General features: G+C 42.4%; 1 protein-coding gene across 3 annotated transcripts in view; it reads right to left on the bottom strand.

The window, feature by feature from the left end:
• The window catches only part of L3MBTL2 (L3MBTL histone methyl-lysine binding protein 2), a 52,301-nt gene extending 29,239 nt beyond the window's left edge, over positions 1–23,062 (bottom strand). Inside the window, exons 1-8 of one of the 3 annotated variants that reach the window (XM_060694584.2) lie at positions 22,831–22,998; positions 19,612–19,708; positions 12,216–12,364; positions 11,413–11,665; positions 3,246–3,379; positions 1,604–1,727; positions 699–778; positions 152–269 (exon numbers count right to left, since the gene is read on the bottom strand). In XM_060694584.2, the coding sequence (XP_060550567.1) occupies positions 152–269; positions 699–778; positions 1,604–1,727; positions 3,246–3,379; positions 11,413–11,623 (667 nt within the window). In that variant the 5' untranslated portion in view covers positions 11,624–11,665; positions 12,216–12,364; positions 19,612–19,708; positions 22,831–22,998. Of the gene's footprint in view, positions 1–151; positions 270–698; positions 779–1,603; positions 1,728–3,245; positions 3,380–11,412; positions 11,666–12,215; positions 12,365–19,611; positions 19,709–22,830 lie in introns of all 3 variants that reach the window. The other 2 variants (XM_034403370.2, XM_034403369.2) reach the window with 2 other exon arrangements.

Here is a 23,062-nt window from a genome sequence, read left to right as displayed (position 1 = left end):
AATATATCTAATGAAGGCAAGGCACCACTTCTGGGTAACTAGTTTAACATTTTATCTTGTTTATATCAACTTTTCAGACAGAAGTAGTACACATTTTAAAAAATTAAAGAAAATTCATAGTCTTTTCTATGCTCCTCCTCAAAGAATCTACCTGCAATCTTAACAACAGAAGCAATCCAATACACACGACTGGGAAGCACAGCATCGCTGTTCAATACTTCAACCTTCAGTCCTTTTATCACATCTTCCCATTGATCATAAAGGGGAACCTGCAAGAAGAATGGAAGCAAGATAACTGAGGGTAAAGCAGGGAAGAGAAAAAAATATTGGCTGTATGTATATATGTTCAATTGTGTTTGTATGTATGTTTGTGCATGCACAATTAATGTCATCTCATGTCATGTATCCATTTTTCCCCATGTCCCATAGCTACACCTACCTGGATATCACTGATTGCCAAATACACCTTCATTTTCCCATCCTTGCTCTAGAGCAGGGGTGTCAAACTTGCGGCCTGCGGGCCAGATGCGTGACACGCTGGCCACGCCCACCTCTGGTTTAGCAAAGGGGGAAAAGTTGTGATACATCAGGTGACAACGTGTCATTGCGAGTTTGACACCCTTGCTCTAAAGGAATGTACTATCTCCCATAACTTCCCACATTGTAACACACTTGTTGAAAAAACAGAGAGTACTCACATGTTTGAAACTGCTAACAGGTGCAGCCTTGTATTCATGGTCCTGAAGATATGCTCCCCAGTCAAAGCCTACAATGAGAGCTAGGAATGCAAAATAAGAGATATAAAGTCCTCTAAGTATAGAAACCTAAGGATAGAAAACAGATGCAGCGCAACAGATAAATAAACAGGTTTGTCAATAAAGTTCATAGACACAGCTTTATGCTCCATAAAAGTAAGCAGGCTGTCACATTACATAAACTAACTCCAATCCTAACTATTTTCAAATGTTTAAAAAGATTTTAAAAAGGAAAACTGCTGGGTCTGTTTCTCTCATTAAGCAATCACACATATATAAGCAAACTATTAGAAGAGATTCACAAGTGTTCTCTACTCCAACTTCATTGCTCCAAAAATAGACCTACACAGCAAATCTACAATATACTATGCATCCATTTGTGCTCCGCTCTCAAAGAACATACAAACATGAGATCAGTAAACTAAGGTAATCTCTCTCATGCAGGGGAAGATCAATAATGCTGAAATAAATGTCAACCAAACCTGCAATGTAATTCAAAGTTTTTTAAGTCCAATCCTGTAAAACGAATGTGTTCCCTATATAAACTTATCTTGAAATACTGAAATCGGATATAGGCTGAGAGGAGGAGAGAAGGTAGAGGCCAACACATTAGAAAGTTTGTTAACTATATTCAGTTTGAAATACAAAAACACTAAAAACAAAAAGGAGCTGGTGATCCTTCTATCCAGTCATTCATTTCATATTGCATTTAATTTTGATGACATATCCATGCTTCTTCTTTAGTTAGCCCATACTCCTTATTCATGAGTATTTTGCAAGAACTCTGATGAATGCTTTATTTCATAGTAATTACAACTTTAGTTCCTCCAACTGCTGATCTCACTTACCATCTTGACCAGTTGATGTTCCATCTGCCAGTTGCCCTGTCCCCTGAATGTGGAGAAATGCTCCAATTTTAGCAGACCAGGCTGCCTTGTGCAGGACTTTAGCTTTTTTTGTTGGTGGTTTACCCTGTGAAAATGTATCAAAACAAGACACACACAAACATAAAAAAGAACATGTAGATTTCCAGCTCTTCCATGGGACTTTATCCAGTAAAGATATCAAATCAAAAGAGCCATTTCTTAAAGAGTAATTCTTTGCTATGTTGTAAATATCTCATCATGAACACTATGTTTGGTTTTGGCTTAGTGTGTTACATAAAGTCACTTGTTATATTCATTTAATAAAACAGGGTTTGCAAACAATGGTTTAGGCCAATATGTGGATTCAGTCTTGTTATAGGTTTCTATAGTTATAAGTCATTTTACTAGAAGAATTTGATAAGATGAACAAGAGAGGTGGAATTCATATGAGTTAAGACTTTGATAGATCTGGTAATGTCATATCTGGCCATGAAAAGTTAATATTACAATAACTGCAAATCATGTAAAGCTCCCGGGAGCTCTTAGGCAATAAAATGTATACAATACAGGTCTTATTACATTTACAAGAGTCAGGAAGAACAGTACTTATTTTTCCTAGTCATGAGTTCAGAAAGGATGGCAAGAGAAAAAAAAGTTGAATCCTCTTAAACAACTCATGTATGAACATTACACAGAAAAGAACTGTATCAATAACAGTAGAAAAATTATTAATAATGATGTTTTTATATCGTCCTTCTAGCAAGGGAAAATGCTTTATTCTCATGTCTGTATTTCAATTCTTGGATTATACAATGAAATTAAAACTGTCCTCTTATAAATTATGGATTCATTCTTTTCCTACTAACTTTATCATCTCTTTCAAATATTCCTAATGTAAGTGAAATGTATACATTACATCCTTTCTCTATTCTAATTTTAAAATAAAACAAATGGGACTGCATATATATTATTTTTAACATGAGTATGAATGAAACAAACAAATATGGATTGATTATGGAAATTCTGTTATGGCCCTATATCTGTTTAGTCAAATTGGTATAGAGATTACTCCTAGTTTCCCTAATGCTACTCAGATCACAGAAAGCAGATTTTGTAGAGTAAATTTCTCAATCAAAGCATGAACAACAACAACAACAACAAAAACAAGTTCCATATGATATATACTCTCAGTTATTTATAAGAATCAAGTGTGGCCTTTTATTGTGCATTTGCTGGCATTTGAAGGAGAACACTGCTTAGAATAATAGTTATTTTGTTTCAGATCCAGCCCTAGCATTTTGTCCTCTTAGTGGCCAATCAGAGGCCAATAGGACATGATCATAATGGTTTCCACTCATACACTCCTGTGGAATTTCTCACAGAGAAATATTGTCGATGTTTCAGAAGTTATAAATAGCTATTACAACTAGTAACCATTGGTAGCCTTATCCTCCATGAATTTATTGAATCTCCTTTAGTGCCCCCCAAATTGGTGGCATTAAACTATCCAAATAAACGATCCAAATAAAGTTAGTGTTTGCAGAAAAAAGCACTTTCCAATATTTTCCTTATATTTAGCAGTATCTAATTTAACAAACAGTCCTATTAAGAGGATATTGATCACCTGCAGCCTTGCCAGAATGCTAGCCTTCTTGGAATTTGAGGAGTAACTCCTGGAGCAGGAGACGCTGCAGAAACGTTTGGTCTTGGAGAAGAAGGCATCTTTTGTGCCCACAATACCACACATCTCACAGACAGCTGAGAAAACAGAAATACAGTAAGATTCAATGGCAGGAAATTAATTTAATCAAGAATGAATACAATAGAATGGACATTGGCTTACCTGAACGTCCTTTTTCGTTGCGCTGTGTCTCAATTCATGTGTGGGATTTCCTCGCTTGCTTGTTAGGGATTGAGCGTAATATTTCTTTAAATTTGCATAGGCCACGCCTCCTCTGCCTCCTAGATCCTCAGTTGTTTCGCGAAGGCTTCGTCCACCAATGTGACCTATGAAGAAGAAATAGAAGAACACTCCCTGGCCCCAAGCTCAGTCAGCCGGAAGTGCGGGATGAATTGAGACGCAGTGCAACGAAAAAGGATGTTGCGCTGCTTAGTCAATTCATATGTGGGATATACCCAAGCAACACACTTTATGGGGTGGGAGGCTGACTCCACCCCATGGCTGCATCCGAATGGACTCGCTGCAAGACTCTATGCCCAAAGGACGCTTCAGCTGATGCATAACTGTCTAATTTATAATGTCTGACGAACTGAGTCAACGTTGTCCATGTAGCAGCTCTGCAAATGTCCAGGACCGATGCCTGTGTAGCCCAGGCTGATGAGGTAGCCGCACTTTTCTCGTAGAGTGAGCCCACACCCTACCTGGGACTGGTCTGCCTTTGGAACTATAAGCCAATGATATGCAAGCCTTAATCCAGCGTGCAACGGTTCTAGAAGAAACCTTCTGTCCCATTGAGGCAGGATTAAAAGACACTAAGAGAGCCTCTGTTTTACGAAAGGAGGCCATTCTAGCTATATATCACAAGAGCCCTCTCCTAACATCCAGCATGTGCCATTGGACCTCTAACTGATGCCTGGGGGAGGGACAAAAGTCCGGTAATACTATCTCCTGGGCACAATGGAAGCTGGAATTCACTTTTGGCATGAACAAAGGGTCTAGCCTAAGAACAACCGTATTGGGCCTGAAAATACACAAATCCTTCCTGACCGACAAGGCAGCCAGTTCAGAAACTCTCCTGGCCGATGTAACTGCCAGGAGAAATGCCACTTTAAGTGATAGAAGCCTAAGACTAACTGACACCAGAGGTTCGAATGGGGAAGCCATAAGGGCCTGCATGACTAATGATAAATCCCATGTGGGAAACCTGTGGACTGCTGGAGGCCTGATATTAGTGGCCCCCCGAAGAAACCCCCGAATCCTTGGGTCTTGAGTCAAAGAGTGGGAACCGTCCCGGGCAAGACAGTCGACAAGCCTGCCACCTGCTGCCTCAGGGTTGCTGGAGCCAGTCCCTTGTCTAGGCCCTCCTGCAAAAAATTTAAAACGTCAGACACAGAAGCTGAAGTAGGGTCCACATGGTTATGCGAACACCAAAAACAAAATGCCTCATAGATTCTTGTGGTGGAAAGCCGCCTGGCAGCCTGGATGGTGTGAATCACCTTCCCTGACAAATTGTCTTTCCTCAGGAGGATCCTCTCAAATGCCACACGGTTAATTGCAGCCACTGGGGGTCTGGGTGTAATATGGCCCCCTGGCTGAGAGAGATCCTGTCCTGAGGAATTCGCCAGGGCTGTGACACGGACAGGCCCACCAGGTCGGCAAACCATGGATGTCTCGGCCAATGAGGAGCGATTAGTCAAATCTCCTCCCTCTCGGTCACCAGTCTCCGAGTTACCCTCAGAAGGAGGGGGATTGGAGGGAAAGCATATAGCAAGCCCTGTTACCACAGGCAACACAGAGCGTTGTAGTCCATTGCCCCTGGGCTCGGAAATCGGGAGATGAATTTCAGGAGCTGTGCGTGGTCCAGTCAGGCAAACAGGTCGACAGATGGCTGGCCGAACCTCCTCACCAGTTCCTGGAACAGGTCCGGAGGGAGCATCCACTCTGATGGGTCCAGCTGTGTCCGGCTCAACCAGTCAGCCCGAACGTTTGAGGCCTCTTAAATATGCTCTGCTTGAACAGATTGTAAGTGGTTCTCTGCCCAGCTCAACAGATTGTCCGTCTCCTTCATTAGGGACCAGGAGTGCCCCCCTCTCGATTTATATGGGCCTTTGTGGCCACATTGTCCATTAAGACCAGAACATGTTGATGTAATAGAATGTTCTGGAAATGACGGAGGGCGAGATGGACAGCCCTCAGCTCCAGCCAATTGATACTGAACTTGGCCTTCACCTGGGACCAATGTCCCTGGACCACCTGGTCCCCCAGATGAGCACCCCAGCCAGTCAGGCTCGCGTCTGATGTTACCACTAACTGACTGGGCTCCTGGAAAAGGCACCCCTTCTGGATGGCCCCTGACGCCCACCATCAGAGGGAAGCACATACCTTGTCTGGTAATCTCACCTTGGCATTTGATGCACTGTGGCCAGCTCTCTGTGCTGGTAGCAGGAACCACTGTAGCTGGCGGGCGTGTCTGCGCGCCCAGGGCACTATTGCAATACAGGAAATAAATTTGCTGAGCAGTTGCGATAAGGTGTGCAATGTTACCTGCCTCTTGGCTAAAACATGGTCCACCAGAGCCCTGATGTCCTGTTGCCTTTTGGGCGACAGAAAGACCTGGCCTTGTATGGAGTCGATCAAAGCCCCAAGGTGAGTAATACACGTCGTGGGCTGCAGGTGACTCTTCTTCTGGTTGATGGAGAAACCGTGAAGAGTGAGAATGCGGCCTACAGTCTGTAGATCTCGTAAGGCCTGCTGATGTGAGGGAGACAGGAGCAATATATCGTCCAGGTAACACAACAGTCGAATCAGGACGAGACGAATCGTAGCCGCCACTGCTGCCAGCAACTTTGTGAAAGTACATGGGGCCGATGACAGGTCGAACAGCATGGCCCGATATTGATAATGCTTACCAGCAAAGGCAAATCTCAGAAACCTGCGGTGCTGCAGATGTGTGGGCACATGTAGATATGCTTCCTGCAAATCTAGAGATGTCATTACATCTCCCTGTCTCACACAGGCCAATATTGTCCGGAGAGATTGCATCTTGAACCTCTTGTACAGAATGTATTTGTTGATGAACTTTAGGTTCAAGATGCCCTCCAGCCCCCCCAATGACTTGGTGACCAGAAATAGAATCGAATATACCCCCGTCCCTTCCTGTCCTGCTGGAACTGGTTCGATTGCTCCTATTTCTAACAAATGTTGTATTTCCTTGGACAGTTGCTGATTTTTTTCTGACTGTCCTGCAATTGGACAGGAAAGGAAGCGGTCGGGAGGTGTTGTCCTGAATTCTAAAGTGAGGCTTAGCCTCACCGTTCGAAGTATCCAATCTTCGGACGTAGTTGTTTCCCATTGATGGATAAAATGACTGAGGTGTCCACCAATGGGAAGAAGGGATTGCGAGTCACTTGCCTCGCCTAACGGGTCAGGATCCTGCTCCTCTATAGGGTCACCTTGAGACAGGGTGATATCTACCTCTGTCCCGAAAGGACTGCCTATCTGCATTCCTGTCAAACCCCTGGGGGTAAGGCCTAGTGAAGTAGGACCCACTGGGTCCTGAGTCCTGGTGAAAGGGCTGTCTCTGCGGGTACAGGGTAAACCTGCGTTCTGGTCTCCAATAGAATACCGGAAGAACCTTCTGTTTATCCTTCCCCTCTACAAGAATAGTCTCCAATGCTGCCCCAAACAGATTCGTTCCCTTATAGGGAGCAGAGGCCAATTTCCATTTTGATTTTAAATCTGCTCGCCAAGGGCGTAACCAGAGGAGCCTCCTAGATGTTATGTTAGAAGCTATCACCCTTGCCACAAATTTTGCAGCATCTAGGGAAGCATCTGCCAAGTACTCGGCCGCAGCCACCATTTTATTGATATCCTGCTGGATATGTAAATCATCTGGAGGAAGACGGTCACACAACTGCCTCAGTCAGATTAAATTAGCCCTACTAAAAAAAGGCAGAAGTTGCTGCCTTCACCGCCCAAGCAGCTGCTTGGTGTGTCTTTCTAAACAAAACCTCCACCCGTCTATCCTCCGTCTTTAACACTTCCGCAGCATCATTAGACAAAACAGTAGAGGAAGTCAAACTCACCACAGGTGGGTCCACCGTGGGAATAGCTAACAACCTGTCTAATACTGGGTCTACACAATAAGTCCTCTTGTCATGTCCCGTGGGAGCAGAAAAGGCCCCAGGGTGATCCCACTGCCTCTTAATGACCTCGGAAAATAATTCCGGGTATGGAATAAACTCCTGGTCAGGGGCGGGAACAGCAAAGAATTCGTTCTGAGGCACCTGCGACCCCTCTACCTGATCCCCGGAGATCGCTACTGACCCCATGTTAGTTGCTAATTTTGCCTTGCGTAACAATGTCTTGAAAACAGATGGGCAAAAAAGAGTTGCAAAGGCCGGTTTATCTGGCAGCGCTCCCTCATCCTCCGAAAATTCCTGGTCCCCTGGGTCCCCTTCTGCCTGCCATGAATCCTCCATACTGACCAATTCTTGTTGGGCGACAAGTAAAGGTTGATGCCTAGATTGTATGGAGACATGAGACTGAGAACCTGCCAAGTTGGGTGGCTTAGAACCTTGCGGATTAAGTCCTGAGGCCAAAGCCTGGGCTAATGCATTTGTCAGTAAAGTCTGAAAATCAAAGGACTGGCTTTGTCCCTGCCCCTCCCCCGCGCAGAGCCCCCTGCGGTCGGGGTGAATGTGGCCTCTGGTGCCAATCTGGCCCCTGGCTGTACTGCTTGTGACCCCCTCAGGGTCTCCAGGACAGGTCCAGAATCTTTCTCCTGACACCCCTGAAGCTCTAAAGCTGAAACAGAAGGAGCCCTGACAGCCACAGGCTGAAATACAACTTCCCCTTCTCCTGAGAAGAAGATGGCGCAGTAATTGGCTGGACCTGCTTCTTGGCCCGTTCAAACTGCCTCTCCAGGGCATTATGCCGTCTCTGGGCATCTCTGTCCTCCATGGTAGACCTAGGAGCCCCTTGGTCAGGTTCTCTCCTATTGGAAATAGAGGAAGAGCTCTTAGACCTGGACTTAGAGGGTTTTTTTGCTCTGGGGGGAGTCTGAGGCTATTCGATGTCTGAGGAGAACTCTGGGTCAGCCATTATAAGAGTCACTTGTGTCTCTGAAGAAAGAGCAGAATTGGCGCCTAAATCAACTGCTAGCTCCCTCTGAGAAGGATACAAAATGGCGCGAAAGCTCCCCCAACACTCTGTCTGCTCTGCTGGAAAACACTTAAATAAACCTCCTTCCAATCAAGCCACTCCAGCAGCCTTCAAATTCTGGCGTGGGTTAAGCCCTCCGATCACAGCCTCTCTGCGCAGTCAATAATTAACGGTAGAGATGTTACCAATCTCCTCACGCTGCTGAGACCTCCAAACCTGGCATCAAAATGGCGTGAATCAGTCCTCAGGCTTGTTGCGCTTCTCCGCGGCCAGCCTCTTTAACCAAACTTCAATCTTCAGCGTGGCAAGGTCCCAAGGCTTTCAATGCGCTAGAGCTAATTGCTCTTCGAGCACTAGCTAGCAGAAATCACCTCAGAGTTTGTCTCGGAGCCCCGAGCAGTGACTCTGGAGCTGCCCTACCCTAAAGGGAGCTCAAAATGGTGGCTGCGGTTAATCCGGCTTACCGGGTGACCAGCGAGCTCGCTGGCGGCTAATTCTACGGCTCCACGCCGTTCGGAGTATCCCAGCCGGGATAAAACTCCTCCTGCTGCTAAATTGAGGGGTGGAGGTGGTGATCTGGAGCCCCAAAGCCACTCACCCTCCACGAGCAGTGTTAAGCAGCTCCGGCTGCTATTTCGGCCAGAAACTTCAGCTCCCACAAATAAAATAACAAAAGAAATAAACTCACAAAATAATAATAAAGCCTCTCTAAACACCTATGTAACTAACTGCCAGAGCAGTTTGAATAAGGTCCCTACAAGAAGACTGAGCGAAAACAACTGAGGATCTAGGAGGCAGAGGAGGCGTGGCCTATGCAAATTTAAAGAAATATTATGCTCAGTCCCTGACAAGCAAGCGAGGAAATCCCACACATGAATTGACTAAGCAGCGCAATGGAAAACTAGGCAGCCATATTCTCTTATCGCTACCCCTCCTTCCTCTTTTGGCACAGAAGGTATTTTCCTAAGCAGAAAATAATGGCAAAGGAAAGAGTAAGGTATCCCAAGTACAAGTAAAATAATTTTATTGGAGCTGTTCCTGAAACTGAACATTTTGGAAATGAATTATTATTTCAAGGACACTTTAAGGACTACAAATATTAGTATATAGAATGACATATAATATTTATGGATATATCTATCTAATATCTATCTTATAATTTTTATTAAACTGTTTCAATATCCTGATTCATTAACTGTTTGAAACAGCTATGGCTTGACTGTGGCCATTGGATTTACTGTAAATATATACATAAAATGACTTTTATCACCAATCCTGCAAATGGACAGAGTGTCAGGGTTCCAAGTAACACCCCCATTGAAAGAAGTCTCCAAGGCTAGAAGTTCCTCAAAGTTCAATTTTATTAGAGATGTCATATTGGCACATCTGGGAAAACCTGAATCTGGAAGCTTCCAGATTTTCCCCACCCATGTCCCTGTCCAGCACCCACATGTCCATCACATGGCCCAATCAATGCACCATCCCAACTGGAGATGCCTCCCAGTTACACCCCTACAGGTGCAGGGCAAGATGTCCTTGACTCTCAAAGAAAATAATGTTATTATGACTATATATCTCCCCTGCTCCATATAATCCCCCCTCCCAGTTTCCCACAGCACTAAATGTGGCAGGCGTGAAGATCCAATGCAAAGATGGCTTCCAGGCCTGACAGGATCTTCCAGGCCTGACACAGAGATAACACCTGCAAATGTTCACTACTTCTACTAGCATTCATATTGTATATGCCATACAGGATCTCTATCCTAATATATATATAGGGACAACTATTAAGAGTTCTTAGGATTGGAATTAGAAAATTCTTAGGCCAGTGGTCACCAACCTTTACAGCTTGGCTGTCTGGTGGGAGTGAGAAGAGAGGAACTGGCCCGCCACATGTGCAAATTGAGCTATGCACATGTGTGTGTGTGCCAGCCAGCCACTCACGCAGCCCTGTTCCAAATAGGCCACAGCCTGGTAATGGGCCAAGGCCTGTGGGTTAGGGTCCCCTGACTTAGGCAATATAAGAAAGAATAAGAGCCCCTTTAAAGAAACACTTTTGAGTAAGAAACACTGCATCTCAAATTTGTTTGTGTAGGTCATATCACATTCACATTTATCACATTTCTATGCCGCCCAACTCCCAAGGGACTCACAGAACACCAATCAGGTGAAAATGAGAATTTTTTATTATTTAAAAAGTGTTTGTTTCTGAATAGTTTCATACTTAATGGAAACTTTCAGTGTCTACTTTTGTTTACATTTAGAATGGATCTTTCCCTTTAAGAACGTTGCCCTCCAAATTCTTTTCCACTATAAATTACAATAGCTGTTCTCAATCTCATTTAGTTTTGTACAGTATAGTAGATGATCAGTTTACAGACATTTTAGAAGGTAAAACATTTTTTGTGCCTCATTTTGACTTTGTAGAAGCCTTTTCACTCTATCTACGTACATTGGAAATAAATTCATGCAATATGTTTTAGGAATGTTCACGTTCCTTACAGATACTTGATTTTGTGCCTCTTGCATTCTTGTTTGTGGTAATTAAGCTGAACAGATAAAAAATGGTTTTTAATAAATATATTTGGTTCACTGTTGATTTCCAGGATATATATACATATATCGGATACTCACTATTGAAATAAAATATACATAAGCAAAATAGCCATTTTTAGTAATATTAGTTTTTTGTCTGTTTTAAAACATTTTTAACAAACTGCTTTTTTTCTGTGTTTGTTCTTTTGGGAAAAGAATTCATTTCTGAAATGCATCAGCCTTGGTAAAATCATTTTTATAGGAATGTGGGACTCTTTCCTCTTTTTCCCCTTAATGCAAAAATATTTTTAACTCATTCTCTATGATAAGTTCTCATCTGCATTCAACAAGAGAGCCGCTTCAAGTCCCATGAGACGAGCCCTTCCATAGGCACAGAAGAGAATTGTGGTACCTGGCTCAGACCCATTATCATCTGGCAAGTGGATGCTGGGGGTCTGGATCGGTGAAGAGGATAGAGGCACTTCCCCAACCTCATGATCTGCTACTTCATTTTCACTAGAATCGTCTAGATATGAAGTGCTGCTACTTTCCTCACTGCTGCTATATTGAGGAAAGCTATCATAATCCCCATAGAGATCAAAGTCATCTTCCTCCTCAGCCATCTGCTCCAAAGATGAAGACTTGCAGTGGATTGGAGATTCCAACTAGCACAAAACAAACAATAGTATCAGAAATAATTCACATGGTGGGACAGATAGAAGAACAGTAAAGGTTACCGGAATCCCTGTGGATTTTACTCTACTAGTCATTGCTGATTGTAGAAGAACAGTCCAGTCTCAAGATGAGTTTCCAGTGTTGGGTATTCACTCTTCACTAACCAGCTAGATATGATATATATCCCAAATGGATATTTTCTAACTAACATTGGATGAGGAAAGGGAGAAATTAATATATTTCAGTAGTGCACCTAATAGATTTGAAACTCCAAGTGGATCGTTCTTTCATTCACTCACTCACACATAAACACATAAATACACATACCATATTACAAAATTACTTTCAGATTATAATCATGACATGAAATAAAGAAAAATAATGAACAGAAAAGAAAAGTAGACAGTGAAAATATTGCCAAGTAGTTTAACAACACATTGCAAAGAGATGACACTGGAATTGGTTAATATCTGGCAAAATTTAACTGATAATGAAAGATCAAACAAAAGAGGCAACACTGGGCAGCTACAGACCAATTACCTGCTTATTAACAATTTTCAGCTAACTGGTGATACAGTCCAATAGCATCTAGTTGTAAACAAGCTCTTTCCACCTGAGCAGAAAGGAAATTGCCCAAACATCAAAGGAACAAAATATCAGCTCCTAATTGACAAGATGATTTTGGAAAACTGCAAGAGAAGAAAGACCAACTTGAATGTAGCATCATTGGATTACAAGAAAGCATTTGACTACCTGAAATCAGTTGATAATGATTAGGTTAGATAATTATAATTAATTATCATTATCAATTATGTTGGTTACCACCTTTAAAGCACTCATAGCATAGGACCCAGGTACCTTCGAGACCGACTTCTGCCACCAGTAGCCTCCCACCAGCCAATTCGCTCCCACAGAGAGGGTCTCCTCAGGGTGCCATCGGCCAAGTTATGTTGGCTGGCGACACCCAGGGGGAGGGCCTTCTCTGTGGGAGCCCCAGCCCTGTGGAATGAACTGCCCCCGGAAATGCGTAAGATCTCTGACCTCAGGGTATTTCACTGTGCCCTTAAGACCCTGCTGTTCCGCCAGGCCGGGTTATCAGTGTAATGATTTTAAATTGGATGTTTTAAATTTTGGGGGGGTTTAATATTGAGCCAAAATTATTTAATAATTTTAAATTATTTTAATTGTTGTTTGTCTTTGTGCTTTTAATAGGCTGTATACTGCCCTGAGTCCTTCGGGAGAAGGGCGGTATAGAAATAAAATAATAATAATAATAATAATAATAATAATAATAATAATAATAATAGTAATAATAATAATAATAGTAATAATATAATTTGACAATCATGGGCCTAAAAATAACAGAAGTCAGAGGAAACATCAGAAGCCTTGTGCAAAGATCAATGGCACAAAGGAAGACACAATTGCTAATCAATGGTTATAGACCAGGAGAGGTTAGTATGAAAAGAAGAATCTTTCAAGAAGACTCACTATCACCACTACTGTCTGTTGTTGAAGAGGAATCAGTGCAATAGTACTGAATTAGTCAGACCATGGCTATCAAACATCAAAAATCTCTGTCAAGCTATCATATCTCCTATACCTGGATGCAGTGGTGGGTTGCTCCCGGTTCACATTGGTTCGCAAGAACTGGTAGTAAAAATTTTTAATAGTTCAGAGAACCGGTAATAAAATTAGCTGGCCACGCCCCCGAACCGGTTCCCGGCCCGGTCGCCATTCGCTTACCCCGCCCACTCCCAATCTGAGTCCCAGTTGATGGCTAGAGGGAAAAAAACTGTTTAAACTCTTGCCTTGGGGCTTCAAAGGGCTGCCCGACAGCTGATCAGTGTTAAAACAAATGAATAGAGCGGTGGCTGCAAAAATAGAAAAAACAGCCCCTTTCAGCTTCAGCATATGTTAATTAGAACAAGTTGATTAGATCAGCCTCCCGACACTCAGCTGATTTGCTCTCAGCCGGGCTCTGTTGCTAGCTGCAAAGAGTGCTGGAACAGATTTTTTTTCCCCCTAGCTATGCTGAAAAACGAAACTGAAAGTAAAGCAGATTCTTTACAGATTGCAGCTTCTGCAACCTGACAAAATGAGGCAGAGAGAGATTTCTTTTTCTTTTTCCTCACCAAAAAAGGTAGGTGCAAGCAATGGGAAATTTAGGGCAAAAGAGGAGAGTTCAAGATTTTAAAACACAAAAGAAAAAAAGCTCTATTTAACTAGGGAATTGTAATAATTGAGATACTATTAATTGTATATTGTGTTGAAAACAGAAATGGTTAAGTTGTAGCTTGGAGGAATATATGGGGGAAGTTATTTGGTTTATTATTATTGGTAAATATAATTAATTGATTTGTAAGAAATTGGACTGCATGGAAATAATTGGAATATTCATATTCATATTGATTAATATACAAAAAGATAGTTATATAACTAATTGATTTATATTAAAATGTTGAATTTGTATTAAACATCTGTAATATTACATAATTAACCAATGTAAGGATGGATATAAAAATAGATGACATGGGAAGGGGTATAAAATAGAAGGGAAAAATTGAATTTGATTAAGATTAGAGATGAGGATGAAGGGTAATATTGGTTTTTTAAAAAATAGATGAGGAATAAATATGGCAAAAAGGAAATATAGAAATTGTAAATTTAATTGAAATGACTAAACACTGTTTAAATTTGTGAACCGGCCAAATACTCTGTTCAAAGAAAATACATTGTATATTTGTATGTGTGTTTCTAATTATTGCTATTTATTCATATTTGTTCTCTTTTATTCTTTAAAGTTTAACAATTCATTCTTTATCTTAATACCTTTATATTTGTTTGGGGTTGGCTTTCTTCCCTTTCATCTTTTTTATTGTACAGCAATCTTTCTCCTCAAACCTACCATCTCTTTTCTTTCTTTCTTACTTTCTCTTCCCCCACTTTTTCTCCTTCCTACTTCCTTTCTCTTTCTCCTCCTCTCTTCCTCCCTCTCTTACCCTCACTCCTACTCTAATTTCCCTTCCCTTCCTTCCTCCCTTCTCTTCCTTCCCTCTCTCTCCTTCCTTCTTCCATCTCTCTTCTCCTTCCTTCATCCCTCTCTGTTGCTGTATCCTTTTGTGCATATGGACTACTCAGAGGGCTGAAAAAGTTATTTTTGACTGGTCCTCGCACTTTTGACCAGTCCTCGAACTTACGACTGTCCTCACATTTTACGTTTTTGCCCTATCTTGTCACCATGGTGAAGAGAAGCAGTTGTGAAATGAGTGACATGGTTGTTAAGAATGCTGCATGGGCATAAATGTGAGGATGGTCATAAGTGTGAGGACCAGTCAAAAGTGCGAGGACCTGTCAGAAATGACTTTTTTCAGCCCTCTGAGTAGTCCCTATACACATAGCCATGGCCACCCGGTCAGATGACCAGCTAGCCACGCCCACCCAGCCACATGACTTCCAAGACATGCCCACAAAATAAGCCACGCCCACAGAACCGGTAGTAAAATATTTTAGAAGCCACCCCTGCCTGGATGACCTGAAGCTGTATGAAAAAACACCATCTGAAATATAATCACTGCTCAACCATAAATACAACCGAGATACTGCAATGGAGTTTGGACTGGACAAATGTGCCATCCTCACCATCAATAGTTTTAACTATAGAAAAATAGTTAAAACTGAAGGAGTCAGGATGTCCTATGGCAGGGGTCTGCAATCTTAAACATTCAAAGAGCCATTTGGACCCGTTTCTCACAGAAAACAAAACACTGGCAGCCACAAAACCTGGGTGGGCATGGCCACCTCGTCACACCACCCAGTCACATGACCCACCCCAACCACACCTACCCAGGTTTTGTGGCTCCAGTGTTATCTGTGGGAAATAGGTCCCCCCCATCTCTCTCTCTCCCCCTCCCTCTCATTTGTTTTTTTCTCTTTTTCCTCTCCCTCTCCTTCCTTTCTTTCTCCCTTTCACTCCCCCTTCTCTCATTTGTTTCCCTTTTTTCCCTCTCTTTTTCTCTCCCTCCAGCTCTCTCTCATTTATCTCCCTCTCATTTGTTTTTCTCTTTTCTTTCTTTCTTTTTCTTTCTCTCTCTCTCATTTTCTCTTTCCTCTCTCTCATTCTCTGCCTCCATCATTTTCTCATTTCTCTCTCTCTTTTTCTCTCCTTTTCTCTCTATCTCATGCGTGCACACAAGCGGGATACCCTCCTGGGCCATGAACACAGTGGCGACGGCGACTCCTCCTCCTGCTGCCACCACTGCACTTTCAGGTGAGTAGCCGGCCGCGCTGTGCAGGAGAGCCGGAGCTTTTCCCTCCCTGCATCTGGTGGCAGCAGCTGTTCCTCCCCGTTCTCCTCCTTCCTGAGCTGACAAGAAGGGGATCGTAGCTGGCAGTGAGCTGCCTGCAAACGGAGCAAACGGAACACAGAGTCAAACTGACTTGTCAGAGTTTGAAATTACTATATGAACTAATTGCTTCCTGCAAAGGCTCATGTCCGTTTGCTCCTCTTTTATGTCTTATGGGAGGGGCCAATCATCTCCAAGCCTTACTCCTGAGTCGCCCTTTTTTTTCTTAATTGTTCTTGCCTTCTGGCAGCTCTATGCATGCGCACACTGGGAACAGGCTCACACTGTTCTTCTGCCTCGCTGATGTCAGATTCCAGAGGCTCCAGAGGCAGCACATAACTACCAGATGGTCCTGGCCCCCTCTCTGCCTTTGATGCAGAGCCCTCTTCTGAGCATTCCCCAGACTCCAGGACTGGTCCACGTTCCTCCACAACCTCCTGTCTAAATCTGCTGCCAGCTCTGCTGGCTGGAAATGGCTTCTGAACTCTGTGCTTGAGTTGAAAAAAAATGAAACTTTGATTTGGGGTTTTACTGATTAGATTGATTTGTTCTTATAGAAATGACTAGTTTATATTATTATGGAAAAATAAAAAGTGAGGTTCAATATTTATGCTTTATTCTACTGCAACAGAAGGAGTCAGAAATCAACACTTTTTTTCTTTTCTCCCTCCCCCCCTTTTCTTTTCCCTTCTCCTCCCCACCTTGTCCTCCTTTTGCTTTTGAATTTTATTCTATAATCTAATAAAATGTTTAAAGATTGAAACAAAATGTCAGACTATCCTTCCATCCTCTCACCATCACAACTGATGAAGCTTCTTGGATGAGAAGCGAAATGCCTTCTTCTTCTTCCTCAAGGAAAAAAACAGCCCAGTTGCCTTTTTTAAAAAGCACCTTTGAGACAACTAGGACCTGGATGATTGAGAATCTCCATAGACATTATGGATGACACCCATAAGGGCAATCTAACAAATAACCTTTAGAACAGAACAGAATAGAGTTGGAGGGGGCCTTTAAGATCTTCTAATCCCATCCCCTGCACAAGCAGGAGACCCTATACTATAATTATATGTATTCATATTTAACTATTTATTATATGTTCAATTAAAATTAAGCGAGTACATTATGAATATAGGCTGTTTAGAATGTTGAGTGTTAGTATTTTATATTTTAAATATTGATATTACCCTTGTCCCTCCTGGCTTGTTTCGGCAGCCAGGGAGGTGACTGGAGACTGGATCCAGGCTATTGTCAACTGCTTCACTAAAGGAAGGGGTCTTTCCCGCTGCGCTTAAAGAGGCGGTGGTTCGACCCCTCCTTAAGAAGCCTAACCTGGATCCTGACGTACTTAACAACTACCGTCCAGTCTCCAACCTTCGCTTTTTACCAAAGGTTGTTGAGTCCATGGTGGCACAGCAATTCCCTCAATTCCTGGAGGAAACTGACTACCTGGATCCTTACCAATCTGGTTTCAGGCGTGGCCACAGCACGGAAACGGCATTGGTCGCCCTAGTAAATGATCTCTGGCGGGCCAGGGATGGGGGTTGCTCCTCCATCCTGGTCCTTCTTGACCTCTCAGCGGCGTTCGATACCATCGACCATGGTATCCTGCTGCAGCGGCTCAGGGGGATAGGGTTAGGAGGCACTGCTTTACAGTGGTTCTCCTCCTATCTCTCGCGCCGTCTGCAGTCTGATTGGGTGGGGGGTCAGGGATCCTCCCAGAGGCCTCTCACTTGTGGGGTGCCTCAGGGCTCGGTTCTCTCTCCTCTGCTCTTTAATATCTATATGAAACCGCTGGGTGAGATCATCCGTGGTTTTGGGGTGAGGTATCATCAATATGCTGATGATACCCAGCTTTACATTTCCACCCCTGATCACCCTAGGGATGCCCTTTCCGTGATGTCCCATTGCCTGGAAGCGGTGCGGGTTTGGATGGGGAGGAACAGGCTTAGACTCAACCCTTCCAAGACTGAGTGGCTGTGGATGCCGGCATCCTGGGATCTGGAGGTTCCATCCTTAATGATCGGAGGTGAAACCCTTGCTCCCTCCGATAGGGTCCGCAACTTGGGTGTCCTCCTGGATTCTCGGCTGTCTTTAGATGACCATCTGATGGCCGTAACCAGGGGGGCCTTCGCACAGGTCCGTCTTGTGCGCCAGTTGCGCCTGTTCCTAGACCGGGATGCCCTCGCCACGGTCACTCACGCCCTTGTTACCTCTCGGTTGGACTACTGTAACATCCTCTACATGGGGCTGCCCTTGGGATGTGTCCGGAGGCTTCAGCTAGTCCAAAATGCAGCCGCGCGGGTAGTTACGGGGGCGTCTAGATACTCCCGTGTAACACCTCTCCTGCGTGAGCTGCACTGGCTACCGGTGGCACTTCGGATACGTTTCAAGGTGCTGGTGCTCACCTATAAAGCCCTTCATGGCTTAGGCCCGGGGTACTTGCAGGACCATCTCCAGCCATTCTCCCATCGTCCTGTGCGCTCTCACAGAGTCGGCCTCCTCAGGGTGCCGTCGGCCAAACAATGTCGGCTGACGACCCCCAGGGGGAGGGCATTCTCTGTGGGAGCCCCGACCCTCTGGAATGGATTGCCCACTGAGCTCAGGACAGCCCCCGACCTTCTTTCCTTCCGTCGCGAGCTGAAGACGTGGCTCTTCCGCCAATTAAACTGATCTGTTTGGGGGTACACTGGTATAATTTTAAATCATTTTTTAATTGGGTTACTGATTTTAATTTGGTATTGTATTGTGATTTGTATTGAAGTTGTCATTTTGTAAACCGCCTTGAGTCCCTAGGGAGAAAGGCGGCATATAAATCGCAATAAATAAATAAATAAATATAAACTCAGAGAATGGTTGTTATATTAATCTCTATACTAAAAACCAGAGCACACTCATGTTATATATTTGTTTGATGTATATTTTTGTCACTTTAATTTTTAATAAAATTTGTAATTTGTAATTTCTATTATCACATTGATTTTGTAAGAAATTAAGAAAGATTCACATGAATAAATGTACCATAATATTTGCAGTTTCAGTCCAAATTTTATTTTATAGAATTTTCTCAATATTTTGATGTATTACTTTCCAGTAATATTTAGTTCTTAAAAGAGCACCATATGTGATAGAATGTTCCTTTCTCTTTGCAGCATTTCTAACATTTATTGTTATTTGATCTTAGTAATGATTTATATACCATCTATAAAATATTTAATACAAATTTTCCTTTTAAAAAAATTATATGATCAGCATTTCTACTGAGAGGCCTCCAGAAGATACCCCCACATTTCCAGGGGCAAATTAGCTAGTAAAATTGTGCAATGTTTGGATCTGTTTGGAAAAGCTCTGTTTTAGGCCCAGTGCTCTTCAACATCTTCATCAATGACTTGGACGAGGGGATAGATGGGGAACTCATGAAATTTGCAGATGACACCAAGCTGGCAAGAATAGCCAACACTCCAGAAGATAGGCTCAAGATACAAAAGGATCTTGACAGACTTGAACATTTGGCGCTATCTAACAAAATGAAATTCAACAGTGAAAAAAGCAAGGTGCTACATTTAGGGAAGAAAAACAAAATGTACAAGTACCTTATATGTGGTACTTTGCTCAATAGTAGTAACTGTGAGAAGGATCTTGGAGTCCTAGTGGACAACCATTTAGATATGAGCCAGCAATGTGAAGCAGCTGCCAAAAAAGCCAACACAGTTATGGGTTACATAAACAAAGGGATAGAATCAAGATCACGTGAAGTGTTAACATCACTTTATAATGCCTTAGTAAGGCCACACTTGGAATACTGCATTCAGTTTTGGTCGCCACGATGTAAAAAAGATGATGAAACTCTAGAAAGAGTGCAGAGAAGAGCAACAAAGATTATTAGGGGACTGGAAGCTAAAACATATGAAGAACGGTTGCAGGAACTGGGTATGTCTAGTTTAATGAAGAGAAGGACTAGGGGAGACATGATAGCAGTGTTCCAATATTTCAGGGGTTGCCACAAAGAAGAGGGAGTCAAACTATTCTTCAAAGCACCTGAGGGTAGAACAAGAAGCAATGGGTGGAAACTAATCAAGGAGAGAAGCAATTTAGAACTAAAGAGAAATTTCCTGACAGTTAGAACAATTAATAAGTGGAACAACTTGCCTGCAGAAGTTGTGAATGCCCCAACACTGGAAATTTTTAAGAAGATGTTAGATAACCATTTGTCTGAAGTGGTGTAGGGTTTCCTGCCTGGGCAGGGGGTTGGCAGGGACCTTCCAACCCTTCCAACTCTGTTATTCTATTCTATTCTATTCTATTCTATTCTATTCTATTCTATTCTATTCTATTCTATTCTATTCTATTCTATTCTACTCTACTCTACTCTACTCTACTCTACTCTACTCTACTCTATTCATTATGTGACTTTTCTTTTGCTAGTCTTTTTAGAACTGTACCTACTTAATAAGTCATCAACACAACACAGAAAACCAGAAATAAGTTCAGTCATAGTTTGCATGCTGGTCACAATGGTTAATCTTGGGATAGATTCAGTAAGGATATTATAGAACTTTGTTTCTTCAAAGCAAGAATGAATATACTAACAGGATTGTTATATTTTTCTAAGTCATAATATGATTTATTTAGTTTGCCATGACTTGTAAATCACAAGGTATGACTTTGTGTATTTTATGAACTTAACCAATTATGGTGTGTTCCAAGAATAAGCATGATTAAACCAGACTAAGAAAACCATACTTGAACCTGGTCATAGTCCCAAGTGTGCTTAGTTGGTTTGTATAAGTAAATGCAATTTAAATTTCTAAACAGCAGGTGATATAAGTTGTTTCTGTTCTTATTATTGGACTACCCAGAACTATTAATTCTATAGTTTCAGAATATTAGGATATCAAACAGGCATGGACATCAATAACATTTACTGAAATTTTCAGAGTACCAATAAAAAATATACAGCTATACTGTATAGCAATCAGTTAAATGCTTTTAATTTTTTCAACAAAATGTTGCTATTGGAGTCTCATAGATAAGTGATGGGCAATTGTATCTTTCAATACATATTTTCAATTTCTAGCAGAGTTTTTTGAAAATAGTAGCTACTTTGTAACTGGCTCCTAGAATACGAATTTATCAATTGGTCAGAATGAAACCATTTTCTTCTTAACATTTAATGTATCCTTATAACAAAATTGAGTTTCTTACTTGTTATGAATGTGAGACTATGTAACAAATTCTAGAAGCACAGAAGTCATAAACAAGAGAGTTTATATTTTAGGATGAAGAAGGATGCTATATGTACTATAATAGGTTTATGTCATTATAGTCAGCTCTTATGGTCAACAACCAGCTAAAGTAAAAATGTGTAACCCAGATTAAAATTTAAATGTAAACAAAATAATATATATAGTAAGTGTTCTGTGAGTAACTGCTGATGAAGTGGCACAAATTCTGCAAAATTGGTGACATTAGAAGTCAATCTTATTAGTTCGATAATAAACGTGAGCTTCTCCATTCCCAGGATGGTGCAATGGCTCAATGGTTAAGATGCTGGACTTGTTAGCTGGAGAGTTGATATCCCAGGTTCGAGACCTGAATGCCATGTGTTGGAGTGACCATTCTTGCCCCACCTCCTGCCAACAAAGCAGTTCAAAAGCATGCAAATATGAGTAGGTAAACAGGTTCCACTTAAATGGGAAGATAACAGTGCTTTGTTCCATCACTATGGAAACTTCTTCAGGTAGCACTGGCTCAATGTCTTTGAAATGGAGATAAGCACCACCCCTAACGCTGTCTATGACTAGCAGACTAAATCTGCAGGGACTCTACCTTTTTTACTCTCCACCCCCACTCCATTGAACACTGAACTATTGAAGGCATTATTTTAGTAAGGTGGGGCTCCCTGTGAGGCAGGTAATATTATTATACATAGTTCATTGATTCTATCCCACCAGCTACACAAACAGGAATATTTGCAATTAGAGTGCTGCAACTTTTCTCCTTCAGTAGCAGCAATATGGCATTAAAATGAAGTAGAGATTCGCTATGAGACTGGCAATATCATTACATGTGGGCCATTGATTCTATCTCACTTTAAGATGTGTGGACTCCAACTCTCAGAATTCCCCAGCTAGCAGGGTAGCTGGAGAATTTTGAAAGTTGAAGTCCACATATCTTAAAAGTTGTGAAGTTTGAAAAACACTGTTCTAGAATTCAACTGATAATACTAAATTCATAGGGCTCCATCCTGACCTTATTTCAATGAGCTCTCAAGGCTGCCTCCCCCACACCCCCCAGGTGGGTGATCGATTACTTGTGTGATGCTTTGCTTTTTGTGAGGCAGATTGCAGTAGCCTATACATTTTATAAATGCCCCAGCAAGCAAGAGACAGGCAGGAGCGTGGCAATTGCTGGCACCTCCGGTCACCAAGTAAAGCAAAAGTACATTCCAGTCTTCAGTGTATATTGCATGATGGACAATTGGTAATCCTGAGATAAATATCTTGTAGCTAAATGTCAGATTGCTTGCGACAGATTGAGGGAAGACGAATGAAAATATTTAACAATAAGCAAGTTTCAAGAAGCTCCCGAGGATTATTGCGGGAAAAGGGACCCACGAATCTCTACTTTGAGGGACCTACTTTCTACTGTCAGGTAAAAGAAATAAAGCACGGGAACCACAGAGGGAGTAAAAAGATCATTCAGATAAGACGCTCTTTCTTCCCGCTCGTAATTATCCAAAGCAAAGATTCCCTGTAACTTTTAGCGCCGAAAGTCTCTCCGAGCACACAAGTGGGCTAAATATATTTTACCTCGCCTTCCTCCCGGTCCATGGCTCTTAGCCCCACGCCAATTTAACGCACGCCGCTATCCGGAGCAAGAGGCTGCCGAGCGCGCACCGCTTTTCCCTTCAGGCGCACGTCAGCCACCAAACGGCAGACCAACCTCCCGGTCCTTTACGCGCCTCGAGCGCACAGAAGCTTGCACGCTTTTGCAGGGGGACCAATGAAGAGAAAGGATCGACAGCGACAGGAAGACAAGCTT

This window comes from Pantherophis guttatus, chromosome 7 (genome assembly GCF_059756535.1).
Source record: "Pantherophis guttatus breed Tessera chromosome 7, ASM5975653v1, whole genome shotgun sequence".
Classification (NCBI taxonomy): Eukaryota; Metazoa; Chordata; class Lepidosauria; order Squamata; family Colubridae; genus Pantherophis; species Pantherophis guttatus.
The sequence above is the reverse complement of the archived record's forward strand: the minus strand, read 5'-3'. Positions and strand labels throughout refer to the sequence as shown.